This window comes from Protopterus annectens, chromosome 8.part0 (genome assembly GCF_019279795.1).
Source record: "Protopterus annectens isolate FY-2018-M chromosome 8.part0, PAN1.0, whole genome shotgun sequence".
Classification (NCBI taxonomy): Eukaryota; Metazoa; Chordata; order Ceratodontiformes; family Protopteridae; genus Protopterus; species Protopterus annectens.
The window spans coordinates 1,761,305,289-1,761,332,375 of record NC_056741.1 but is presented as its reverse complement, the minus strand read 5'-3'; the positions used below and the strand labels follow the sequence as shown (position 1 = coordinate 1,761,332,375).

The 27,087-nt window shown below is 40.4% G+C and overlaps 1 protein-coding gene across 1 annotated transcript in view; it reads left to right on the top strand.

Annotated features, from left to right (window-relative positions):
- LOC122808560 (cytochrome P450 2F3-like) overlaps positions 1–9,033 on the top strand; it is a 176,395-nt gene extending 167,362 nt beyond the window's left edge. Inside the window, exon 5 of the mRNA XM_044079516.1 lies at positions 8,139–9,033. Within this exon, the coding sequence (XP_043935451.1) occupies positions 8,139–8,348 (210 nt within the window). The 3' untranslated portion in view covers positions 8,349–9,033. The remainder of the gene's footprint in view (positions 1–8,138) is intronic.
- The last annotated feature ends 18,054 nt before the right edge of the window (positions 9,034–27,087 follow it).

Here is a 27,087-nt window from a genome sequence, read left to right as displayed (position 1 = left end):
CAGGACACCATCACATTCCTTTGCTGCTGTGTGTTTTGCTTTGCAGATGATGGCTGTTACCTCAGCATCTGCAGTGTCAGAGGACCAGCAGTCTGCTGGGATAGATATTTTACATTCTGGGGGGGGGGGTTGCACTGAACCTGTCAGGTTGTATTTTAGCAATATGTGTGTGCATTTGCTATGTTGTTTGTAATATCTGTGTGATTCGGAGCATATCTGTGAATTCCCAACATGGTTCCTACCATCAGTTAAGTAAGCCTTGTGATTATCCTTAGTGTCCTGTACAATTTGTATCTTCATAGGTTCATAGGTTCATACTAGGCTATCCACCCTAGGGCATTAGTAAGCCTAGCCAGAGTGTGTGTGTCTTTCGCCACCCCTTGCTATGTGACTATTATGGCCATTTATGATTTTCTTTACTGTGCCTCTATCTGGACGTGACACAGTGAAGACCCCCAGTGTACATGTACGATCATCCATCCACTTGGCAATATTCCTGTTGAGGGGTGTCAGTGAGGGGCTCTGCCTAACATGGATTGGGATCCTGTTTCTGGGTGTGGGGAGCCTCTGGGTTATGTATCTGTCCCTCCAGCACATCCTATTTCATTACGTGTTGAGGCTGACATCTGTCACTCTCACAGCTCCAATGGCTTTGATTTCCTGTGGTGGAGCATGTCCATTACTCCTGTGTTGGACATGGCCTTGTACAACAGACATACAATGCCTCTGTGTAGGCAGTCTGTGACAGCATTCAGCTGGGGTGTCTACAGCCAGGCAGCATATGACATATATTTGACACCCTTTATCCTCTTGGTGGGTTACCTTTGAGGGCTTCCTAACCACTGCAGGTATCAGGTACGGTAATCCCATATGAATCATTGTACTAGATTATGGGTCTGGTAAGGGAACTGTACAGGGGCACAGTGAACTCTGTTGATGTAGATGTGAATCCTTTCATGATGCGGTGTCCAATATAGACAGTCTTCCTAGCCACATTGGCATTGTGAGTGTCACATGACAGGTTACTGTCGACTTGTGTCCCTAGGTCCCTGATTACTCCTTGCATACATAATGGTTTACCACCTATGTGGTAATTTGTGAGTACCTTGTCTGGTATTTGGTGGGACATTAATAATGTCCAGTGTCTTCAGGATGTCTGGGTGGGGTTCCTGTGTGTGAGAGTGTGGTCTGTCGCATGCTACAGACTGTACAGCAGTTTTGACTACACTTAGGTGCACATGGGTGGTCGCCACTGCTTTGTGCATTGTCAGTTACCTGGCCGTATGGGTGTCTGTGCTGCATATGGATACTCCCCCTCCTTTGATGTTTTGGTCCAGGTGTTGGGGCCATAACACATGCTATGTGGTATAACCTGGTAGTGCTGGTGTGCTATCAGTGGGCTTGCAGCAGGCTTCTGTCACTGCACAGACATCGATGTTCTCCATACTGGGAAGTGCCTCAGGTGCATGCATATTGCAGTTTACACATCTGGCATTGGTCAGTATTACCCTTATGCTTCTTACCACTTATGTTTTCTAGGGTGGTGGGTTAGTCTTTTTGGCCTTGCCTACGTATGGCTCTATGGAGGTGGCAAAGGTCTTATCCAGTATCCAGACGCCCAGGGGTAACAGGTGCAAGCCATCCCTGGAACAGCAGCATGGCTTGTCATGCATGACATCTCAAGCAGACAAACATTAGACCCTCTTGGACTGACAGCTGTAACTGTGCCACCTGTTAAAGCTGATCATTTTGTGTTTGTACTGTGGCATCATTCTTGGTGAGGGTTGGATGCTGCAAATGGCCAGTGTCATACCGGCCTGGAGTACATACTCAGATAGCTCATCCATGTCTCTTTTCATGTAGTCCAGGGAGGTACATCTCAGGTCATTCACACCAGCATGGACAATGACTGCATCATATTTCTGCTTGCTTTGGGGTGATCTGCGTACTTGTGTTATGTGGCATATTGTGGCAGCCTACAGGCAGCTTACTCTACCCTTTCCCCTTGTTCAGTCTGGTGAGTGGGACAGCAGTGTGTCTGCCTATACAGACACCTACTACAACTGTATCAGGCATGTTGTTTCTCCTTCTGGCCTGTAACTGTTTGGCACACTAGCTTTGTGTACTATGTGTTGCATGTGCTATGTTTGGAGGTTGTGGTTGCTTGGGATCTGCTTTGGAGGCCTCTGTTGGTGTGGTGTGTTTGTAATTAGGGCCTCCGGAAATGTTTTTCTGTGTTTATGTGTTTGGTTTACAGTTGTGATAGGTCTATGTGGGACTGGGTTTGTGGTGTATGTGGTTAGCTTCTCCTCCTGACTAGTTTTGACAGTACTGAGTAGGGGGATCTCAGCCTCCGGTTTCGATACATGGTTGCATCTCTCACATATATTTGTATATATTGGGGGGAGTTGTGGGTTGTCTGTGTACTTGGGGCAGGTGTCACATTGCCTCTGGATTCACAGATTCTACTTGTTGTGGCTGGCCTTAGTGGATTGTATGGGTGGACATATTTTATTGCTATACTACTGATCAGTGATTACTTCCCTTTTTATGTTTGCTCTATCATGTAGTAGCTTCCTCATTCTCTTGCATGGTTTGGTAATGGCTGGAATCCAGCATGCCAGATGCCTGCGTGTATGGCATTGTGTCTTGTTGTTATTTGTGATTGCATAATCCAAGCATTCCTGGCTGTGTTCATGGAATGCCTGTATAACATGTTCTGTGGTGTGTCCCATATTCTGCATTTGCACAGGGCCTTTTGTGGATTCCACATCGGTTTGGAGGGGTGCAACCTATGCTTTACACGTGTTTTTCACTGTGGTTTTCTGGCCAGGGACTGTGGTCAGGATGTGTATATCCAGTGTGATTACTCTATAGTCTGGTCTTACCAGTGAGGGATACACTTCTCATCTTGCCATCCAGTACACATATTGCTGATTATCACATCTAGTATGCTTACCCCTCTTGTGGGAGTGGAACATTGTTCCTGGGCATTTTGGTTTATGGATTCTGGGAACTTTTCTCCTACTGTGTTGGTGCTAGTATAATGCTCCCAGTGTATGTCTGGGTATTTTCAGTCAAGTAATATAATGTGGTTTGGGGGGCTTGATATATTCATGTATTCCAACATAGGCCAGGTGCAGTTCCTGGTATTAGGACAGTAGTCTGCAGCAGGCTATATACTGGGAGGCGGTTTTAGCCATTGGTATTTGACCATGGCTAATCCATGCTGCTTCTTGTTGTGGTACCAACATGGGGGTGTGGTTATCCTTGACATTTATTGCTAGTCACCCTCCTTTTGTAGCTTGTTCCTTGTTTTGCGGCTGTACAGCACAGTATGAGGTGTAACCTGGTAGTGTTAGGGTGCTGATGTGAGCCTTGACCCAGTTTTCTATTACAGGACTGATATCAACATTCTCCATACTGTGTGCATTTACACTGCACGCATCTTGCTGTTTAGACCTGGCATTGGGTAGCATTACATCTAGGTTCCTATCCCTTGTGGTACCTATGAAGGTGGGTTTGTGTTTTGAGACTTACCTATTCAGGGCATGCTGTGGGTACTGACAGCCTTTGCCAGTATCCATGGGGCCTGGACTGATAGGTGCACGCTATCCCTAGCAGGTGGTGCATCATGTCATGCTCAGCATGTCTTCCCAGGCTGAGACACATTGGCTCCCCTTTGACTAACTGCATTACTTCAGCCAGTTATTGCAATTGATCATTACCATCGTCATTTTGTGGCTTCATGCTTGGTGAGGGTGGATGTTAGTCAGGGTCCTCAGGTGTGCATATAGTACATGGTGTTACATTACTTAACACATGGCATTCATGCCTCAGGTGGTGCTGCAGGGCTGCCTCTGTCAGATGCACATATTACACTCCCTGTACATGTTTGTGAGCAGGTCATATCATTTTAGGCATTCCTGTTATTATTTGAGTGAGTTAGAGGGGGTATCATTCCCTGGGTTCCTACTGAGCCAGTGTATGTGCTATGCGTTGCCTCTTTGCCAAGGCCAGGGCATACTGGGCATGCCTCCTTCTGCCTACTGGGGCAGGCTCAGGTTGTTCCTCCTCTGAGTCACGTTGGCAATGGTGGGGGGCTGTTTGGCCCAGCCCTATGCTGGTCCTGCTGCAGCAGTTTTCACAAGATCATATTATGTAGCATAGCACATACCATGACAATTTGGGTACATGTAGTTGGTGAGTACTGCAAGGCTCCACCAGATGTGTCCAGACACCGGAACCGTGACTTGAGCAGTCCAAACACGTGCTCTATTACATTACGTGTTTGTGCATGTGCCTCATTATGGCGTTCCTGTTCAGGTGTGTATGCGTTTCTGATGGGTGTCATCAGCCACGGCTCCAGTGCATAACCTGCATCCCCCACTAGGTGTCCTTGTGGGATGTTCCCATTGGCAAATGTCTGGTACAGCTGCGTCAAATGCCAGATGTGGGAATCATGGTAGCTCCCAGAGCACCCTGCACACACATTCATTATTATGCCCTGGGCATCATACACGACCTGGCAGTTGATGGAGGGGAAGCCCTTGCGGTTAATGTAGGCCCTACCCCGCTCACCGGCTGGTGCTTTGATGCGTATGTTCGTGCAGTCTATTGCACCCACTACCTCAGGGTATTCCGCTATTTGCTGGAAGAGACACATATTGCTGGCCAACACCTCACGGGCATTGGGGAAATATACAGGATCATCGACATGTGCTGACATGGCATCCAGGAACTGGTGCAGTACCCTGGAGGCTGATGCCTGTGATATCCCCATCATATCACCAGTTGGTCTTTGGAAGGTACCTGTTGCTAGTATTCTTAGGCTAACACATACCTTGGTTTCCACTGGGATGGGTTCCCCTCTGCTGGTTCTGTGTGTGAGGCGTGGCCTGCACAGCTTGACTATTTGCTGCAGGAGCTTTCTGTCCACTTTATAGTGTTCTACTATCTCCAGCTCATGTAACCCATGGTAGGTGACCCTGGGCCTGTACAATCTTCTCCATCTCCTCACTGTGGGTTGTCTGGCACCATCTGCATTGTCACCACCCTCAGCAAGTCGCCTATGTCTCATTATGACAGCTATGGCAGCCCCTAACATTTCTTCTCTGAGTTCAGCTTTTTCAGTTTTCACTTCTAATAGCTTACTCCTGTCTTGCAGTGTCTCTTGAGAGAAACATCCTGCACTGCTGTTTGCAGAGTTTTAAGTGCTGGGCTACTATTCTGCCTGTGTAATGGCCTGCTTCTAATTGTTTTCACCTGCTAGCTCCAGCAGTATTCCCTGCTAGCTTCCTACTAACTCTGTTGCTTCCTTTTTCCTTTCTGTTTCCTCAGGGGGGAGCAGCGTGCATACCAGCAGAAACACGCTCACAGTGGCTTACACACATGCACACATGCTTACACGGTTCAGGATCTGCCTATTCGAGTTAAAACATGCGCACACCAGCGCAAACAGTCTTCAAAGTCTACCAACATGCTCCCACATGCTCAGTCTGCCTTACACATGCACACACTGCCCTACTCGCGCTTCATGGCACGCACACATGCACATGCACGACCAGCAAGAAACTTTGGTGTAAGTAACAGTGTACACCTTCCATTTCTTGACTTTCCCATGCTTATCTTGTGGCACTCCTCTTTCCCTGATCTGTGTCTGTCATCTGTCATGTTAAACTGACCTCCAATGAACTGCATTTCTTTCTACCATTCCCCCCTGTGATGTCACTTATCTCCTACTCTATTCCTCCCCCTTATGTATCTCTTACATTACTCAGACTGTGCTCATTTGCTATGTGACTGTGGGATTCAGTATCCTAACCCTCATTTACATGAGATTGCCTACTAATACTTAGTTACATGTCTTAGACTCAGCTTCCCCCTTAGCAACCACTACACAGTGGCCATGTTGTTTTTGGTCTGCAGATCCCTGCATTGGCATTCCATGTATTGCATAAAACCTACATTTGTGGGTTTATAACCTTCATTTTTATGTTTTATACAGCGCAGCCCGTTTGCGCGGGGCTGCGCTGCATTTAAACATCAACGATCGCCGAAAAAAAAGATTTATATTTTTTTTAATATTTGCATCGGGTTACCTTGCCAATGGCCACATATTTGGCCATTGGCATGCTGCCTGACACATATGCACCCTTTATTTGGAGCTGACATGGCTCTGTTGTGATTTTTGCAGAAACGTACTCAGTTGTCAACTGAGTACATTTCTGCAGCTAAAACGCCTCTTACACAGGCTGGTTTCTGCTTCGTGAATCACTAATATACCTCATTTGCATACCTTTTGGCTGCAAGTGAGGTATAACGCCCAGTTCGTGTAAGAGACGTTTTAGCTGGTCTCTTACACAGAGTTTCAGGCTGTTCCTGGATCGCGAGGCTTGCATGTAGTGTTACACGTCTCTTACACTCCATGCAAGCCTTCGTGAATCCTGCCCTTTGTCATTTATCTTGGAAGCTCTTCATGTTAGATATATGATATTTGGAGCACCTTTATTTGACTGGACCTATCTACCATTCACTTTTTATGAGAGAATTTAAGCAATATGAAAATTATACATGCTTGTAGGATTTACAACATAAAGAGCACTCATTACTATGTTGTTAAATTTGTAGTACAAGTTAAACTGGGCTTTTTCTAGTATCACCAAAGAGTTAAGGTGATATTATGCAATAGTTTTGGAATCTCTCAACATTAGACATATTGTGCATCTTCACAATGACTAACAAACAGTGAGTAAAATGTCTTATGCAGTGCATTTTAAATGGACGGTGACAATTAATTTTCTGTTTCCCATCATAATGGGCAGCAAGAAAATAGCCAAATATATGCACACCACCTCAGGAAAACATGAACTAATAAGTGAAATTATCCATTACAAATGGCCAATGAAGGTTAGTGTCTCATTGCAGTATATCCCTGGGCATGTATGTTTTAAGCCTTTAAGTGTTAAGTCATTTGCTTCCAAGTTCACTTAAAGCAGTGTGGTGCCAACATCTACTTTTATTAAACAGGGGGAAAACACATGGTATGATTGCCGAGATAGAGAATAGGTTATGACAGCAATAATATGCATAGTGTCTACTACAATCTCAAGGCATGCTGTACAGCAAATAAGCTCTTTGTTTTCCTAATATTTAAACTAGTCTTCTTGTAAAAGGTAAGAATCCTTGCACATATCAGAAGTCATGGTTTTGATCCTCCAAGGATTTCTGCTATTGCATTTTATTTGGGCAGCTTTAGGTGAAAAAAGGTTTCCTATCACAAAATCAAAGAGGCTGAAGATCGAACTGCTTTAACATCAGAAATGCTGTTCATCTATGTGGTTTTTGTGAGACCACGGTACAGGGAAGATTGGAAAATTTGCCCTTTCCTCCCTGCAGTGCGAGCTCTGAATTGGTATATATAGTTAGCTGGGAGTGTGGGGGGCACAGCCCCACCACAAAAGTGACTTCAAGGTACGGCATTTTCGACTTTTAAGCCATTTGATCTTTGGTCTTTTCAATTTTGTAATATAGACCTGAAAAAATTGCATTTCCCATCTTTGGCCCAGACTTAAATTTATTTATATCCCTTTACTGGCTATTTGTAGTTTGTGTGGTAATGAGAGATATATCTCCTCTGGCTAATGGATTACTATATATAAACCATTTCTGTATGACTATTTTCTTAGCATTATGCACAGATTAATTCTGACACACCATATTTACAACTGGCAGGAATGGAATTGTTCTATGTACTAGCATAATTACTTTTTTTAAATAAAATTAATGTAAACTGAAAATTAACCATTTATAAATCTTCACCAGGGACCCCATGCTGTTGGATATAAACAGAATCTGACAATATTGGGAGATTCAGAAAGTGAATAAGAATGTCAGCAATGCTTGTTAAAATATTTTTTAAGACATAAAACAAAATATAGCAGGTAATTAGGCTGAGTATAAACCCACTGTGAATATGAAACTAAATAAGACAAATGCAGTTTTAATTCATCAGTGTTTCCTTCTCTGCTGACCCAGTTTTGTTTCCATATTTTGATAATTTGTGTTTTCTTTTGTTTCTGCAGATACTAAAACTTCTCTCTCTCTCTCTCTTTCTTTCTTTTTTAATTTGGTTTCAGCTTTACAACACAGTGCCCATTCTAAGACGGCTTCCACTTCCTTTTCAAAAAGTATTCAGTTATACTTGTGAAACTCAAGGTTTTCTGAAGAATATCATAGAGGAACACAAAAAGACTTTAACAGCAGGAGAACACAAAGACTTCGTGGACTGTTACTTAGAAGAAATTAATAAAGTAAGACATATGTCTATAAAATGTACTGCGTTGTGATTTCACATAAAACTCATTCTACTAATTTTAAATAAGGTGTAATTATTATTTCCAGGACTGCAGGCATTAAATATCATGATAAACTGTTTTTTATTCACACCAGAATTTAGTTATGTACTACTTTAGTGCTGCCTGTGACATTTGTACAAAAATATTTAAATATGTAAATATGTGTATTACAAAAGTAAAATGTATAATGTCATAAATACAACTGAAGAGTAAGTAAAACAATGTTGCTTTAAAGATATAATAAGTTACTAACACTAATGGAGTAGTTGTCATTTTCAAATGTTTTATTGTTTAACACCTGGTTTATTGGACTGCTCAAACCATTCACAAAAGAATCTGCAAAATTAAAGTTATCACAGTCATGTATTGAGGAAATGTGAAAACACTGTGTGAAATGTTGAAATGCTAAGCATGTTAGAAGGCAATATCCAGAAGATGAACTTTATGCTTATTACTTTGTCATCAAACAATACAGTAGAGTAATTTAGGTAGAAAGGGAGGTATCAGGCCCAGATGAGTGAAATTGCAAAAAGAGATGCATTGCAGACATTAAATTAAAATAGCCAGATACTCTTGTACTCAAGAAAGGATATTTTTTAATCTTTTTTTTTTTGAAAAATGCAGTTGCAAATGAAAGCAGACAATTCCTATTCCCCAAAGGGTTTATTAAAATAAAGTATTTGCTAGCCTGCTGCTGAAAATGTTTTTATTTTAAATACTGCATTTTTTTTTCTGAAACAGATGCTTAAAGTTGACACCACTCATGTGCTCAGCAAAATAGAATTTATGACATTTCACTTTAGTTTGGCTGTTAATGCAAGTGACCAAGGTGATAAGTTGTTTCCTTTGGTCCAGGGTTTAATTCCCTCAACCTCCATTTGGCTATTGTGAACAAGTCAGTTAACTAGAAGATGTATTAGGGCAACTAAGAAATTGGAGTAGCTGTTCAAGTGTCTCCTGGATCACATACCTAGTAATTGCCTATGAACTGCAAAATTGCCATTAAAACTTAAACAGACTGTCTGATACAACATTCAAACTGTTTGCTAAGTCAATGGTTTTCATAGGGGCAAAGACCCACTTCTCCATATGCTTAGTAATACCATCTCTGAGGTCACTCTGGTCTCATGTTGACTAGTATTATTAATTAAATAGATTTTAACCAGATGTGCATTACTTTACAGCTGGTAATTACATGCCATGGCTTCTGCCGATTAGACTGTATACTATTCTCATAAATGTGTATAGCTTAGTGATTTTACACTAAGGTGTTAAACATCTTGAGTAAGTTTGAGCTCAAAACTGTTTATTTAACTTACAGAAGCACAGTGGCTCTACAGCTGAAAGTGTATTGTATAAATAAGTGGTATTGTCCCTTTCTCTGCTATTGTGTGAGCATTGAGTCGGCATACATCTTAGTCGGGTGGGGGGTCTCCCCCACATGGAAAAAAAAAGTTTAGAAACCTATTCACTGGAAGAATCCTTCAATTATTTTTTTACACTGTTTTGTCCATCAGATGAACAGTGATAAATCCATATTTGCATAAAACTGCATCTTCTATACAACTGTAAAAAATAACAGGAATGTCATTCATATCTGTATGGGTTCCCAGACAATTTGCCTTAAAAGAACAGGGGCTACACCAACCTTTCTTTTGTAACAAGTACAGACATAATTCTAAAGGAAGGGCTTCATGTTTCCCGTGGTGAGATATTTAACTGTGGTGCAGTTAAAGCCATCATAAATTGTTCTTTGTTCTACAGCAGATTATGAAAGGTGTTTATTTCATCTGTGCCCTGAACTCCATGGAAAGTACAGATTGGTAGAACACATAGCTATAACACAACACTTTACAAGTAGAAACTCCCCAATGCTGACTACCAAACTGCCTGCCCTTAGAAGCAGCTACTCCAACATTGAAAGACGTTGTTCTATTTCACACCACTACCTGCATACAGTTTCTCCTTCAACCTTCAAATGGCATAAATATCCACAGAATAGAATTACTAATCATGATCATTGTAGTATGATATGTACTTGGAAAAACCTTCATTTGCAATTGGCTTACCTAGAGATGCTACCATGCATAGATAATGCAATTCATTTACACAGACAGTCTCTGAATCTGGTTATCTATCCTCCATGCCTGTGAGCACTTTGGAGCAAGAACTTTGTACAGTATATTTGTTTAGCTACCATCAATCTTCTTTCCACTTCATGTTCCAATCCTCTGAGGTTGTTTTTGAAAGACTATTGACAATGACCTCATCTGACAAAAATTCTCCGCTTCACTGCCCATCTCTTTGAAATCTGACCATAAGTAAATGCTAAATTTCATTACACAATTAAAAATGATGAATCTGACAAAGGCTGTCATAATTCTGCTGTACTGCACTACTCATAAAACAGGTTAGACATTTATCAAAGTATAGTCAATCTCTTCAGATAAAAGCACTTGTTTAAACAGAAAGATGATCAATCCATGTTTATTAACAAGAAAGAAACATTAGGGAGATCTTAGAGAAGGATTTGTGCATGGAAACTAGTGGAACACATGGCACGTTCAAATGTTTTTGTTGTTTCATGTGTAGTTTTATTTAAGATGGAGCCAACTGTTTTTGCCTAAATACTAATATCTCCTATAAATCACCAGTGATGTTCATTTATTGCTATGAGTTTTGGGTCTATAGCTTCTTGTAACAGTTGTGCAGCATTCTAGGTAGACAGCCCTAGAAGACAGCTAAGAAACATAATATAGAACCAACTATATGCAATCAAATAAAAGTGTAGTAAATGACTTATATAGACATTTAATGCAATGCAGCAGTTTCAAAATATTTCTGTTTTTACATTGTGGACTATATACCCATTGATATTAGTTGTGGGGACAGATAAAGAATGCTTGATTATTTGCAGTATAAGTAGCAACTGTTACTTAAAGTTTGCAGTTTTTCAAATTGAATCTCTAGTGTTAATTGTAAATGCTACTTGAAAAAGAGGTCTTAAAGAATAAGCATTCATTTTCTTGCCCCCATCCACCACCCCTTTTACACACTGATGAAGTTTTTTTTCTTTATTTTGATGCAATTGTATTCTTCTGACAATGTTTTTATTAGTGGTTTTGAATCGTGTGATGTAATTTTACTGCTTATTAGCTGTATGCCTTATTAAGCTAATTAATCTGACAAACTCTCAGTTTATTTGAAAGAGATGAAAATGCTTTTTTGGCTTACGTTTTTAAGAGTGCCACAGAATGATTTGTTTTTGACTGTTTCTTTCAGTTTTATTTTGTTTTTAATTGTCTTTGGAAGCATTGTTTTCTGTTTCTTTTTTTTTCTTTATGTCAATTAATCCTTCTTTCACCATAGAAGAGGACTCAGATGACATTGTTATCTCAGGATCTCTCTATTTGTCATATATAACTTTAAGCAGAATAAGCTGTCTGGTAAAGATAAAGGACCAAACAATAGTACTGACATCTGCAGCAAAGGGTTTTGTGGTAATGCTATTAATTCTAGACATATAGCTACTGTCCATAGGAAGAGTGTTATGACCACTGCTGATGTACACTATATTTCAGATGACCACAGGACAAAGGATTCAATGTGTCACAGTATGTTGAAAGGTTTACTTGCTAAGCATATTTTCAGCTGTGTATGAGAGGATGGTTCAGATTTGTTTTTCAGTACCAAAGGGTAATGTGCATATTTTTTGACCCAGAAAAGCTTTTCAAGAACTTGTGGCATAGTATCATTATAATGAAAAGTTTACAGTGGGATTCTGCTTTTGTATACCTAGTTTATTTGCCTCTAGAGTTCCTCAAGTTCTGAACGTGGTTAAGAAACTGAGAGGAGACCAGTATGGGGGGATTGTCCTTAGAGCTTGTAATACAATTGGTAAGGAAGTAGGCTTTTCATATTTGAAACTTATACTGAATGACATTAAGGACAATTATCCTGTATAACTAGGGACAATGATATTATTATGGACAAGTTGCAGTTATCAGTGTCCCCAGACTACAATGTGTAAGAGTGGTAATGGAGGAAAGTATTTTAAGTAAACTGAAAAATAACACATTTATTATTGTTTTAAATGATTAAAAGCAGAATACTAAGCCAAGAGTGTGTGAAAGAATACCGTGTGTTTCTAACCAATCAAGTACTATTTCCTTTCACACTGAAGCTGGTTGGTGTGACTCCTCAACACATCTTTATGATCTTCCTTTAGAAGTATAAGGAATGACATCCAATCAATTGGAAAGATGGTCTTGATGCCTACATCTGCAGCAACCAATGAAAACCAGAAGACTCATTATCCAATAAATTAGATAAACAAATGACATTTCAGACTAAAAAGCAAATATAAGGGGATAAAAAGCAACATAATCAATCTATACAGGTATACTAGAAAACAGAACAGGATCAAAACAATTTAACAGTGGTAGACAGCACTCAAACAAATCTCACTCAGGTTAACCAAAACCACAGATAAATCCCAAAAATGATTATGTCTTTCAAATATAAATCTTTCAACAATACCAAGCATATTTTATCTCATTGAGTTTATACTGTTACAGAAAGACTAGTCTGTTGTACCACTGAGAGGGACAGACTCTGGTCAAATTCTCATTATTTTAAAAACTTATATACAAGTTAAGTTTTAGACTTTTATTTAAAGATAGTTCTAATACACCATGTAAGGACAAACTAAAGCAATCGAGTGTTTTAACCCCCTTTGTATCTTTTAATCCCTGCCTTGGATCTGAAAAGGTGGATGAGAACAAAATCAAAATATGTTTTCGTTCTACTTTAACTAATGAAAAAGCACATAGCATAATAATGGCTTATTTATGACATGTTTGTTGATGGTAAACTAATCAATGGAATGTACAATCTTATTCAAGTGTCTAGACCAAGAACAGATATAGTAGTTGACATTCCAAAATTTCATAATGATGAGCATGAATCACCCACCGATCACATCCCATAGTTTTAGCAGGCATCTCTAAATTAGAGCCAATTTCAATGTTTATTGACATAGCTTTTAAAGCATGCACTGGCCATACAGAAGCCCTTTATTAGTGATTCTTTTGACTTTATTTCCAAAATAGCACATTTGATTGTGCAGTATCATGATTCACTAGTGATTACTAACATTAAATCACTATATGCTGTGATACTTCATGATATAGATAATAGACATGTTTGCAATATGCTCAATAGGGACCAGGAATATGAGGCTGATGAAGGCAACATTTTAATGGAATATACCATAGCTCTCAATCAATCAGGGTCAGATCTCAACAGAATCAGGGACAAATCCAGAAAAAAAAAACAGGGTCAGTCAGTGACACATTTAAAATATTAGTTCTAGTAAATTGTCTATAGTTCCTATCTGGGGACTTGTGAAAATATTCACCTTGTAGCTTAACGAAGACAATAAAACAGCCATCCCTGTTGAGGTTTTAGGCTTAACAAAAAGAAAACCTGAATGGAGATCATATATGTGTTCAGGATATGTATTCCTGGTGGGCTAGAGAATGAATTGGAGCTTAGGCTTTTCAGAAGACCATATGAAGATAACTGGAGCTATGATCACTAGAGCTAGTTAAGATAGTTTGGATGCTTGTTTGCACTACATCAAAAACTGCCGGGACAGCACCAGGGGATGAGTTTGCAAATGCACATCCAATCAGGTGCATGAGTGTCATTCTTTAAAGTTAAAGGGCAATTTATTCCAGAGATGTGGTAAATGTCAGATGATTAAATTTGCCTTTTCAGCATGTTTGATTTATATTTGGTGGAAATTCAGATTATCAATTATAGTGTTTGTGGGTATGTTTGTCTTGCAGAGATGCAAGAGATGAAGGAAGATGAGGTCCTTTCTAGGGTGGGATGTAAAACACAGATCTCCATGTAAGAGTATTTAAGATGCAAAGTGCTTCAAGCTTATCTTGGCAGCCAAGGGACTTTAGACCAGTAAATGACCACTGGATTTTTCTAGCTGTAATATGTAACTGGACAAGTACATACCAAAGTGTGCATCACACTCCATACTTAGTGTAAACATCTTTTGACCTATATGATATAACAGCTGTGCTAAGTAAAGGAATTTCCTGACTACTGATGCTACATTATGGGCAGACAAGAGGTAGTTGTTGACCAGCGTGCCAAGGTCATTGATTACTTTATCAGCTTGGTGTAAAATGCTGATTATGGTGTGAGTATGAGAGTTTTTAAACAAATATTACAATACTGCATTTTTTTAAACTTAATTTTACACCTTTTTTCAGCACACCTTTGGTAAAGATTAGTTCTTGCTGCAGTTGCACCATATCAATGGAATAATCAGACAATATCAGCCAACTTGCAATCATCAGTAAATGTCATTAGACAGAAGCTTAGGATTATGGTTTGGAGTTTATATATATATATATATATATATATATATATATATATATATATATATATATATATATATATATATATATATATATATATATATATATATATATATATATATATATATATATATATATGCCAAAAAGGATGGGCCCAATGAGGAGCCCTGAGGTACACTGCTAGTTACTTTCTTGTTTCTGGGGAGGCTCTTGATTCTATGGTAGGTTCCATCCTTCAGTCAGATTGCTGTCTACTTTATCATGTACGTTATTACATGTAGGTCCTTTAGCTTACATACAGTACCAGCATGGAAGATTGTGTCAAATGCCTTGCCTAGGTCCAGATAGATTGTGTGGGCTGAATGACTACAACCATCTACCTCTGAGGCCTTTTGGAAGAGGGTTAATAAATTATTTTTTTCATAAACAAACTGCTGAAGGTCTAGGTGCATGAGATTTTTGATGTCATAGTTTAAGAAGTCAGATATAACACATTCCATGGCTTTGCAAATTACACAAGTTAGGATGACAGTCTATAGTTACTGGGGACTGTGGTAGGGACCCCTGTTATGAGGAGGCACAACAGCAGCACTTCACTGTAATTTGAGAACATATCCTCCAGCTGAGATTAAGGTAAACATATTTGGGAAAGGTTGCACAAGGGCCTTACTAATGCTGTATGTTAGGCATCCAGGTAAGTTTCCTGTGTCCCTGGAAACAGTGCATTTAGTTTTTCAGAAAAATTACGTTTTTGTTTCCAGGGTGAGGTTGGAAGTTATCTTACTTGCAAGCACACTGGCGACAACTTTTAGGTCACAGTGTGTGATGCCATTTTGGATTATTTCAGACTACTGCCATGTGTTTATTTTCTGATGTATTTCTGATGTAATTGAAGAATGATTGACAATTATCCTTTATTTCACGTGTTAGTTTAAGTCTATATTCGGCCTTGACCTTCTTGATGGCAGTTTTTACTTCCTAGTTGACCTTTTGATAGATTCTTCAATGCATATGGATTTAGATTTAGTACTTTAGAAGTTTTTGTTTTCCTTTTCTTACAGATTGCATTCAGAATAGTGACACAACAATGCAATATATTTGTAAATTTCCCATTATATTTGATAGTTGTAGGGACAGCCACATATATAAAGCTTCTTCATGAAAATAGAATTCCATTGTATAACTAGTAGCTGTGGCTACATGGAGAAAAATTATATTAAAAAGTACATTTTAAGAGTTTATCATAGATTTTAAGAAGGACTGTTGTTGAAGTCCTTAAATCTGAATGTGCTCACTTGTGTGTGGGAGGGTGGTTAGTGGTTCCTGAGATTTTAATGGAGAACGTAACTAATTCATTATCCCATTTAACCATGGATGGGGATGCTACAAGAGTAGTACATATGGGGTTATGTTCAAAAGGGCAAGATATGGGCTATAACATCCCCTACTGGGCTGGATTACTATTCATTACATGGAATTATTATTTAATAAATCCAGAAATCTTTGGACATACACAAGTGCATTTTTACTGATGAAGTATGAACTCAGCCAGTGGTGAAAAAGCACTGTCAAGTTCCCTGCTTTGCCATATCTACATATTTACTAACTCGTACCACCTTTCCTAACTTAGAACACAGGGTGTTGTGAAGGCAAATCCACCAGGGAAAGGAAAACCCTTTTTAGCTGATGCTGAATGCTACAGAATTGGAAGACATGTCAAATCAAGATAATTTAGCAGCTAAGATGGCAATAGATAGCCAGATAAAAATGGGGACAATTGATTTTTATCAGTAAATAAATGCATAACTAATAGTTTAGTATGATGGAAGCTCAACCCTTGTACAAGTAGCGCAGCTTTGGGTAATACATCATTAAACCTAATATTCTCATTTGTTAAAATACATATACATTTTTACTTATTTATTGTTATGGAAAGTGGACAGGACCATAATGGGTCATTTGAACTACAGCCTTGTTACAGGCAAACAAAATATTTATAAACAGAACATACATAAATATATTATATTATATTATTTAAATAACTTGTAATGAATAAGTCAAGTGCAATGCAATATTGGCTAGAAACTATAATCATTTTAAGTTTGATTAAAGTTATTAATGCAAAATGCAACCTTCTTTAAGCTTAAAATTAAGAAGAGATTACACAGAAGTGGAAAGTCATGGTAAGAAGTTGTCAAGGGAAGTGCAGTTATGTATATTCCTACAGATTCCCTGCTAGCATTATGCAAAGGGATGGTGTTGCAAGGAAAGACAGTGAAAGCTTTGGAGAGAAATGGTGGGTATATGTTTAAAACTTCTGATTACCGAAAGGAATGATAAAGCAAGTACTTATGACTAGGTAGTAGAGATGCATTTTAAATGCTATTTTAAAGGCTGCAAAGGTGGGAGATGGTAGATTTGATGAGGGGCAGACCTCTATAACTTCAGTCCTGTAATTGAAAAGCAATACAACAAATGTGTTAGGGGGATATGGAATGTGGATAGCATATTTTTTCTTGAGGTACAGGATCTAAGAGAAGGTACAGTTGTATAAAATCTTACCATAAAGGTAGATGTCCTTGCCTTCACCACTGCAGTATTTCTTACTAATGGGATTCCCTGCCATTAAGCCCTCCATCTGGCCAGTTTACAAAAGTTTACAGTTGCTTTAAGGTACACTGAAAGTCACTGTGCACTCCTTGCATAAGGTAGGACATAAAGGTGATGTTAAGGCATACTATCCTCAGAACTGGTTGCCCCAGTAGCAACAGCAGTCCAAGGAGAACCAAGGAGAATCTGCACAGGCAGGTAGGGAAAAAGACCAGGGGATGGAGGGAGGGAGTGAATACTGCAGCGATGAATGCAAGCACATCTACCATTATGGTAAGATTTTACACGAATTTCCTTAAATTTACTGCTGCAGTATTCCTTACTAATGGGAGAGTGCAAAAGCTCAAGAAGAATCCTGAGAGGAGGAAGCAGCAGAGCCCAGCAAGAAGCCATGAAGAATGGCAGTAGCAAAACCAGCTCTAGCTCTGGAGATGCCATCCAACTGGTAATGTTTGGTAAAGGTATTCACAGAAGTCCCAGTAGCAGCTTCAAGAATAGAATTAGCATCTAAGCACCAGATGAAGCACAGATCTAGTGGAATGAGCCTTTATAGAAGAAGGAAGGCTCTTGCCATGAAAAGTGTAACAAAAGGAAATAGCCTTTGAAATCCAAGTGGAAATTGTCTGCTTGGAAACAGCCAAACCTAAAGACCTAGGATGAAAGGAAACAAATAACTGGTCAGACTTCCTGATAGCTTTAGTTTTATCCAAATAAAATCTGAGCTGTCTATGCACATCTAAGGTATGTAGCACCCTCTCACTGTAAGATTGTGGAGAGGGAAGAAAGTAGGCAAATTAATAGACTGATTAAGTGACAACTCATTAGCCACCTTGGGCATAAAAGAAGGATTAGTACACAGGGGCACCCTGTCCTCATGAAATATCAAAAAAGGTGGACAAGCCATAAGGGCTTGCAACTCAGACACCCATCTGGCAGAAGTAAGAGCTAACAAAAGAGTAGTCTTCCAAAAACAATAGAAGAGCAGGCTCAAAAGGAGCCTGATTAAAATTTTCCAGAACAAAATTAAGATCCCAGGGAGGAGGAACAGGCTTCCTGGGAGGTCTAATATTAAGGACACCTTTAAGAAACTGCTTAACCTCAAATCTAGAAACTAACGGGGGAGTTAAAGGCAGACAAGCAGAAAGAGCTGATAAGTGGGCTTTAACAGAAGGATAGGCCAAACCAGCATTGAGCAACTCACACAAATAAGAAAGAACCAAAGGAACATCCACAGAAAGTGGGTCCAGGTCACGAGAAAGACACCAAATGGAAAACCTCTTCCATTTAGATAAGTAGGCTTTCCTAGTAGTAGGTTTCCTGGCCTCCTGCAGGACCTGTAGCACATCCTCAGGTCTATGAGGAATCAAAACTCTATCACCCATAGTGTCATTTTAAGCGTGGACAGGTAGAGATGGATGAGAGACCCCTTTTCTTGTGTGAGGAGATCCACCCTGTGAGGTAACTTGTGATGATTGCCCCTGATGAGATGCAGAAGTAGATGGAACCAGTGCTGTCATTGCCAAAAGGGAGTCACCAACAATATTTTGTGAGCATCCTTTTAAATGCTGAGCAGGACTCTCGGAATGAGAGGAAGGGGAGAGAATGCATAAAGAAACATCCCCTTCCAAGAAAATGAGAGGGCATCCACCTTGCATACCAGAGGACCTGTGACTCTGGCACAAAACAGAGGAAGTCATCTGTTCAGAGGGGAGGCAAAGAGATCTACCTGAGAAGTACCCCACTGGTGAACAATGTCCAGAAACACATCCCTTTGAAGCATCCATTCATGGGATTGAGTGAAGGACCTGCTCAGATTGTCTGCCACAATGTTCCGGTCTGAAAGAATGTAAACTACCTGAAGTGTCACACAATATTTGATAGCCAGATCAGAAACCAGAAGTGACAGCCGGCAAAGACAGTAGGATTTTGTACCCCCCTGTTTGTTGATATACCACATGAATGTGGTATTGTCTGCAAATACCTTCAGAGGCCCTGAAGAGAAGAGAGGATAAAAGGCCTGAAGAGCCAGCATAAGACCTCTCATTTCTTTGATGTTGAATGTGCTCCTGCCGCTGATGAGGTGCAAATACTCCCTGAACCCTCAGGGAGCCAAACGTTGCTCCCCATCCCACATCTGAACCATCTATGAGCCGATCCTGAGAGGGAAGTGGAGGCTGAAACAGGAGCCCTGGATTCAGAGATAACTGCTGAATCCACCACAGAAAATTTGACCTTGAGATATGGGAGAAGAGAAACAGGAAAGTCTAGAGGATGTGCATGCTGAAGCCACACTGACTTCAGAAACCACTGGAACATCCTCATGTGGAGTCTCACCAGAGGAAGCATTGGAATGGTGGAAGCCATAAACCCCAAAGCTCTCAGAAACTCCCTGGCTAAAATGTTGGGTAGGGGAAGAAAAGTTTGAAAGTAAGAAATGAGAGTTAATGCCTTTGAAGGAGGCAGGGATGCCAGCATTGGTAATGTTTGAAACCTGCAACCCAGAAAGACATGATCCTGAGAAGGAGTCAGGGAAGACTTGTTGAACTTTATTGTGAACACCAGGCTCTGAAGAAGAGAAAAGCTAAAATGAAGATTTTGCAAAAGGACTGCTGAAAAAGACACCTGAATCAGCAGATCGTCCAAATAAGGAAAAATTTAAATCCCTTGAAGCCTGCAAAAGGCAATCACAGGAGTGAGGGATGTGGTGAACACCCATGGGGCAGTAGAAAGGCCAAAGGGCAAAGTACAGAACTGAAAATGCCAGGAAGCAACAGAGAAACGCAAAACTCTCCTGAAAAGAGGATGGATTGGAATACGGAGATAAGCATCCTTGAGGACCAGATACACCAGAAAGGCCTGTGGGAGCAAGAGAGGAAAAAGAGACTGAAGGAACAACATCTGAAAGGAAGGCACCTTCAGAAAGGTGTTCAGATGGCAGAGGTCTAGAATAGGTCTGCAAGTACTTTCTTTTCTGGGCACTAGAAACATTCTTGAATAAAACCCTTTCCCCCCTTGGAACACAGGCACTTCCTGAATAGTACCCTGTGACAAGAGGTCCCAAAGAACCTCTGGGAAAAAAGGAAGCTGGTCCCAAAAAGGCTAAGGAATGCCTATAAAAGGAGGACAGGAAATCCAGACTATGAAGTACCCTTGATGAATGATTGACAAAATCCAATAATCCTGCATGATCTGGAGCCAAACATGAAGAGAAAGAGAAAGGCGAAGAGACAAAGGAATGTGGCTGGGAATGGGTGGATAGTCAGACAGCACCAGGTTTGTCAGGAAATGAAGGCTTAAGAATCCTTGCAGTCTGAGTGGTCTTAGCAGGAAGACTCCATTTACTACCCTTTTTATCTTTAGAAGGAGGGCAAAACAGCCTACAAACAATGGCTGGCTTAGAAGGGTAGTTCCATTGATATTTAGGCACAGGAGAAACAAAGACATGCTTAAGCTTCTGTAAAGCCTTCCCCTTGTCCTAAAGAGACTTAAATAAACCAGCAGCCACTTCACCAAACAAAAGAGTATTATCCAGAGGAGCATCCAGCAACATACCCTTAATATCATCAGGTTGAAACCTCAAGTGTCACCTGCACACTCCTTGCATAAGGTAGGGCATAAAGGTGACATTCAAGGGTACCATCCGCTGAAGCCATGAATATCTCCTCAGAACCAAACCAAAAACAGCAGGCCTTGAAGAGGCATCTGCAGCATCATAACTACATTTGATAGAATGATGAACTACCTGAAAGGAAGTCCAAGCAAGGAAAAAGCAGATGATTTACTCTCAGAGTCTGGAAGATCAGAAAGAACCTGACAGGCCTGAGAAAGAAGAGCAAAGGCTTACCTAGAGATATGGGTTTGATAATTAATAGCCCTAAAAGCTAGGGTAGATGAAGTATAAACTTTCTTACCCAGCCTATCCATGGTCCTACTGTCCTTGTCAGAAGGCAGTAACTTGGACAAAGGAAGCGATTGAGATGGCTTATCTGAGGCTACAGACACCACAGAGGGTCAGCAGCAGGACATTTAAACAAAAAGGAACAATTTTCAGGCACCCTGTATAACCTATCAGACTTCTTGGGAGCAGGGGGCAGAGAATCTGGCACTTTAGAGTTGGTGGAAAAAACATCCAATAAAGCAGGCAAGACAGGAGGAATGGCTGCAGGTTTAGGAGATTCCATTTGCAGTAACTCATAGTACCTCTTATGGATATCCAAAACCTGGGCACAATCCCACTTAAAAAAAAGACCATCATCATAGAGATTGTGTCCCCAAAGGAAATTTCCTCAGAGGGATTATCAAGAGTATGAGAATCCTCCTCCTCAGATCCATAGTCTAAAGGAGAAGGTATCTGGGTAGAATAAGCAAGGGAATCAGAATCCATCTCAGCAGAAGAATGGAATTCTCTGGGCCTTTTAGGGGAAGAGGCAGACCAAGGAAGAGCAGGAACTGAAACCCCTCGAGGAGGGTGCAACAACAGTAAAGCATTAAATAACTTTCTGGATCCCTAAGAGTAGAAGAAACATGGTTAGTTTTCTGTTTCTTCTTCAAAGGGACAGCCATCCTGGAAACCTGAGAAGGCCCAGACTCAGAATGGCATTCCACAACTGAAGTAGGAACCTCTTCCCTAAAGAGAAACTGCAGAACCACACTAGACCCCTTGGAAACAGTCAACCGTGGTTCCCTCTGAACACCCAAAATGGACTCCTGCAAAGCTTGTGGTAGAAGAATCCAACAAAACAACCAGGTGAGCCTCTGGGTGCATAATAACCAAAGGAGAAACTCCTGGCCAAAGCTGGACAGCAGAAGATTCTGGTCTTACCTTATGCACCTTCTTCTTCCCAGATGGCTGACCCTCAGGACAGAAGGTTCCATCCATAGTATCTGCAGCAAGAAGCTTAAGTCACTGGTTCTCAAGGTACAAGGAAAGTGAACAAAGCCTACTAAAAAGTGTTTTGGGGACAAAAGCCTGACAAATTGAACAAAACGTATGGTCATGAACAGCACCAAGGCAAAAAAGACACTTATCCTGGTGGTCTTTATGGGGAATCAGTTTCCCACACTGGCATTTACCCTGTCTGGATGACATTAACAACAAACAGCACTAAACAAACACAAAAAGTAACCAAAAACCCAGCTGGGTGCTTAACTGTAACTGTGAGGACTCAAGAAAATAGAAGTAAGCTCAGAAACAGAAAAACGGTAAAAAAAGTGGATGTATGTGACAGATTAGCAGTTAAAACAGCATTCAGACTGGTGGCAAAGAAGTTCCGAGGATGGTACCCTTGAATGTCACCTTTATGCCCTACCTTATGCAAGGAGTGCCCAGGTGACATTAAGCGTATCTTAAAGCAATGGTAAACTTTTGTAAATTGGTTGGATGGAGGGCTTCACGGCAGGAAATCCCATTAGTAAGGAATACTGTAGTAGTGAATGTAAGGACATAAGGAGTGAGTATTAGGTTTGAGTTTTGATGTGAAGGTTTTGTAGTGACTAAAACAGAATATATATCTGAATGTGTATGTGTGTGTGTGTGTGTGTGTGTGTGTGTGTGTGTGTGTGTGTGTGTGTGTATTATAAATAGTAATGCTGCCAGTATTTATTGGCTGAGGAAGGAAAAGGATGATATTATGTTCTTTTTTAGTGGCATATAGTGGTGCTCAAATTTTCATTTTATGATAAAGTAGCATGCTTTCTTAAGACAGTTCTGTAATTTATTAGTGTTGTCCGAGTAACATTTATGGCAGATCATATTATAATGTAAGGATTATGGCTGAACTATTATAAAACATGTTTGATTTCCTTATGCAGCTGATGTTGGGGATGATGTAGAGTTGATAAAGTTTTTATTTTGATTTTAGAAGTAACAGATTATTTTGTTTACAATGCATTTGAAGGAAACCTGAGTGCCCTTGCTCTTCTCCTGATTAATCTTTCCCTGACTTCAGTGTCCCACCTTCTCTCTGAATCTTATACATAAACCCAAGTTCCCTTCATTTATACCTAGGACTTTACACCCTAACTTCATAACACGTTAGCTCACTTTTCCCTCACTCTATCCCATACTCTATCTCCTACATTTTATGAATACTTTACATTCTGCATGTTTACATTCTTATATCTCCTGCTCCCATCTTTCTCTCTTCAACACCACTAACTTTTATGCTTTTCTCTTCCAAGCTCACATCTAACTCCTCCTTTTCTCTTTCCAACACCCTTTAACTATTACATTTCAGCCTTTCTGACTCTGTACCTTCATCTATCTCTTACTCTCCCTACTGCTCCCTACATTTACACGTCTCGCTAACAATCATTCTTTCTCTCTCCTACTTCCCAGTTTCTCTCTTATTACATCTAATACTTCATTCCCTTCCCAGCTGTCTTTAATCATGTAATTCCCTTACTAAAACAAACATTGCACTGTTATAATGCAAACTTGACTGCAAATGCAGCTGACTAGATAGATAAACTCACATTAACTGTATATTGTAAATTGTTATCCCTTCTCATAGCTGTTGTCTTATTGTGTCCAGCTGTTAATTTATTGATGTATAAATGCCATAACTAATGTTGTACATTTTTGTAACCTGAGTGTTTTGTACATTTTGTAACCCAAGAATACAGTATAAATATTTTCTGGAGCTTTTTTCCCCGCAGGATTCTTCTGAACAGGGGTCTTTTCCAGACCCATCTAAACTATCTTGGTAAATAAATGCTAAATAAAGCAAGCTTATTCTACTGGGTATTAGCTTGGAAAGGCTAGGGAGTCATTTTCTATTTATTTTATTTATTCACTTCAGAGAAAGTTCTTTAGAAGGTTTGAGGAGACTATCAAATTTCAACAAAGCTAAGTCTCCTGTAACAGATAGGTAGGGAAGGTAATACCGCACCAATGTTGTTGATTAGGAGTGGAAATAAGAGGAGTATGAAGACAGGGCCTTCAGGAAGAACTCTTGGCAGGACAATAGTACAAGACAGTGAGGAGTTTAAGACTAACAAAAAAACTTTGCTAGAATCTCCTTGTGTTCTGACTGAGTGTGCTTCTCAGCTGCTAATATTTTTGGCACTTTTTAACTGTTCAGAGTTGAATAAAACAATATAATTCAGTTCAGAATACAGTTTGAATAAATAGCATTTATTTAAACTGTATTTGCTTTAGCTTGCACTGCACTTGAATTGTTTTTAGTGCTATTTTAGCTGCTTTTCTGTAAAAAAAAATTTCTAAGCTTCTTTCCTGTAACTAGTCTAGTCCAGATACAGATTTGCTGTATCCAAGACTGTTTGTAAGCTTCTGAGACCCACCAATCCTTTCTGTGTTGGAGGGAAGCCTTCTAGCTTATCAGTGGGACCAGTAAGCACTAGGTAGCTTATCTACAACAAGAATGGTTCTGGCACAGAAATTGCAGTTTATTGGCCGTTTGGGCAGTTTTTCCATCTCTTCCAACTTTCTGGTCTAAAAGCCAACGTTTGCACTTGTTTCCCACCTTTCCTGTAGCTAGTCTAATCCAGATACAGTTTTGCTGTATCCAGGACTGTCTGTAAGCTTCTGAGCCTCCCCCCAAGCTTTTCTGTGTAGATGGAAGCCTTCTAGCTTATCAGTGAGACTGGTAAGCACTAGGCAGCCTATCTACCATAAGAGGAATGGTTTCTGGCCCCTGAACTGTAGTTTATTGGCTGTTTGGGTAGTTTTTTCCATCTGTTTCAACTTTCAGGTATAAAAGCCTGCATTTGCGCTTGTTTCCCACCTTTCCTATAACTAGTCTAGTCCAGATACAGATTTGCTGTATCCAGGACTGTATGTAAGCTTCTGAGCCCCCCCCCAAGCCTTTCTGTGTTGGAGAGAAGCCTTCTAACTTGTCAGTGGGAGTGGTAAGCACTAGGTAGCCTATCTACCATAAGAGGGGTGGTTTCTGGCCCAGAAATTGTAGTTTTTTTTGGCCGTTTGGGCAGTTTTTTCCATCTCCTTCAACTTTCTAGTAAGCCCATGTTTGCACTTTTCCCGCCTTTCCTGTAACTAGTCTAGTCCAGATACAGATTTGCTGTACCCAGGACTGTTCGTAAGCTTCTGAGAGGTGCCAAAGTCTGCTCTTCAATTTTTCCCTTAGATCTGCTAGTTCTATCCTCTCCTGCACTTTTAATAGCTTATTAGTCTAGCACTTTACCATACCAGACTTCTTGTAGCAATTATTGTAGCACACAAAAGTGCTACCAGCACTAAACATTCTACAAGGAAACGTCTCCAGTACTTATTTTTATTCCCCACCCCTACAGGCATGTCTAAAGGTCAGTTTCCTGTGCTTTCTCCTATTAACCTGGTGAACTTGGGCATCCTGAGGCAATGTAACAACTGCCTCATGTACACCGACAACCCTCTGCTCTTACCTCCCAACACTCGGACTTGCGAGAGATGCACTTATATATCCAAACTGAAATCCACGCAGTCTCCAGCCCAGACAAGAATAGCTGGTCAAGAGGAGAAGGTCAATACTTGCACCACACTACATGGAACACATAGCCCTCAAGAACACACACCAGCACTGCCTTCACATAAAAACACAAACCACACACCCAACTTTGTGGAGGCTCTCAGTACAAATCTACCCAAATAGCAGAGATCTCTAAGGCAGAAATGCACTCAACCACCACAACACAACACTAATCATGGGACATGTAACTCTCCTAAACAGTGTGCCACTCAACCAAAGCCCCTAAGGCAAAACAGCATGCCCAGCACACTATTCATAGGTGACTCAATATTGAGGCACACTGATGTCTCACTCACTAGGTTGAATAAGGAGAAAGTAACAATCAGATACCTGTCAGGTGCCAGGATCCACCACATAATGCACACACTCAGGTCCCTCAACAACAGGTACAAATATGACTCTGTCATTGTACATGTGGGTGTGAATGACCTGAGATGTACCTCCCTGGATTACATGAAAAGAGACATGGAGGAGCTCTTGAATTATGTAGCCCAAGTGGGTATGACACTAGCCCTGAGCAGCATCCTACCAACACACAGAATAACAAGCACAAAATGATTGATTTCAGCAATTGGCTAAGTTTCTGGTATCATTCTAAGAGGATCCAGTAGATGTTTGCCTGGAATTACATGATTAACAGACCTCGATACTTTTCCAGAGATGGCCTGCATCTGTTACCCCTGGACTTCTGAATACTGGCCAAGGCTTTTGCCACCTCTATAGTGCCTTTTTTTAGGCGGTGTTCCAAAGACCAAATTACTACCGTAACAGCTACAAATAAATGCAATCTGAGGGTCATGTTGCTCAACGTTAGAAGTCCCAATCTCAAAATGCACTTGCTCAAAGCACTCCTTAAAATGGAGAACATCGACATTTGTGCTGTAACACAGACCTGGTTCAAGGCAGCAGAAAGCACCCCTGCACTACCAGGCTATAACTTATTCCACACCATTTGGCTCCAGAACTTGGACCAAAGCTCCAAAGCTGGTGGTGTTTCCTTATTCATAGAGGATGCCCACACCTCCAGATTGGTAGCCCAACATAATGCATCAGAGATACTTCAGGTGGAGCTAACATTGGGTAAGACAGCAATTCAGGTCGTAGCCTGTTATGGGTCCCCAACCATGTCCCAAGACTCACAATCCATGTTCCTAAGCACCCTGTAGAATATTAGGGTCCAACCTAACATTCTCATACTGGGCAACTTCAACTACCCCTCCATTAACTGGGAAA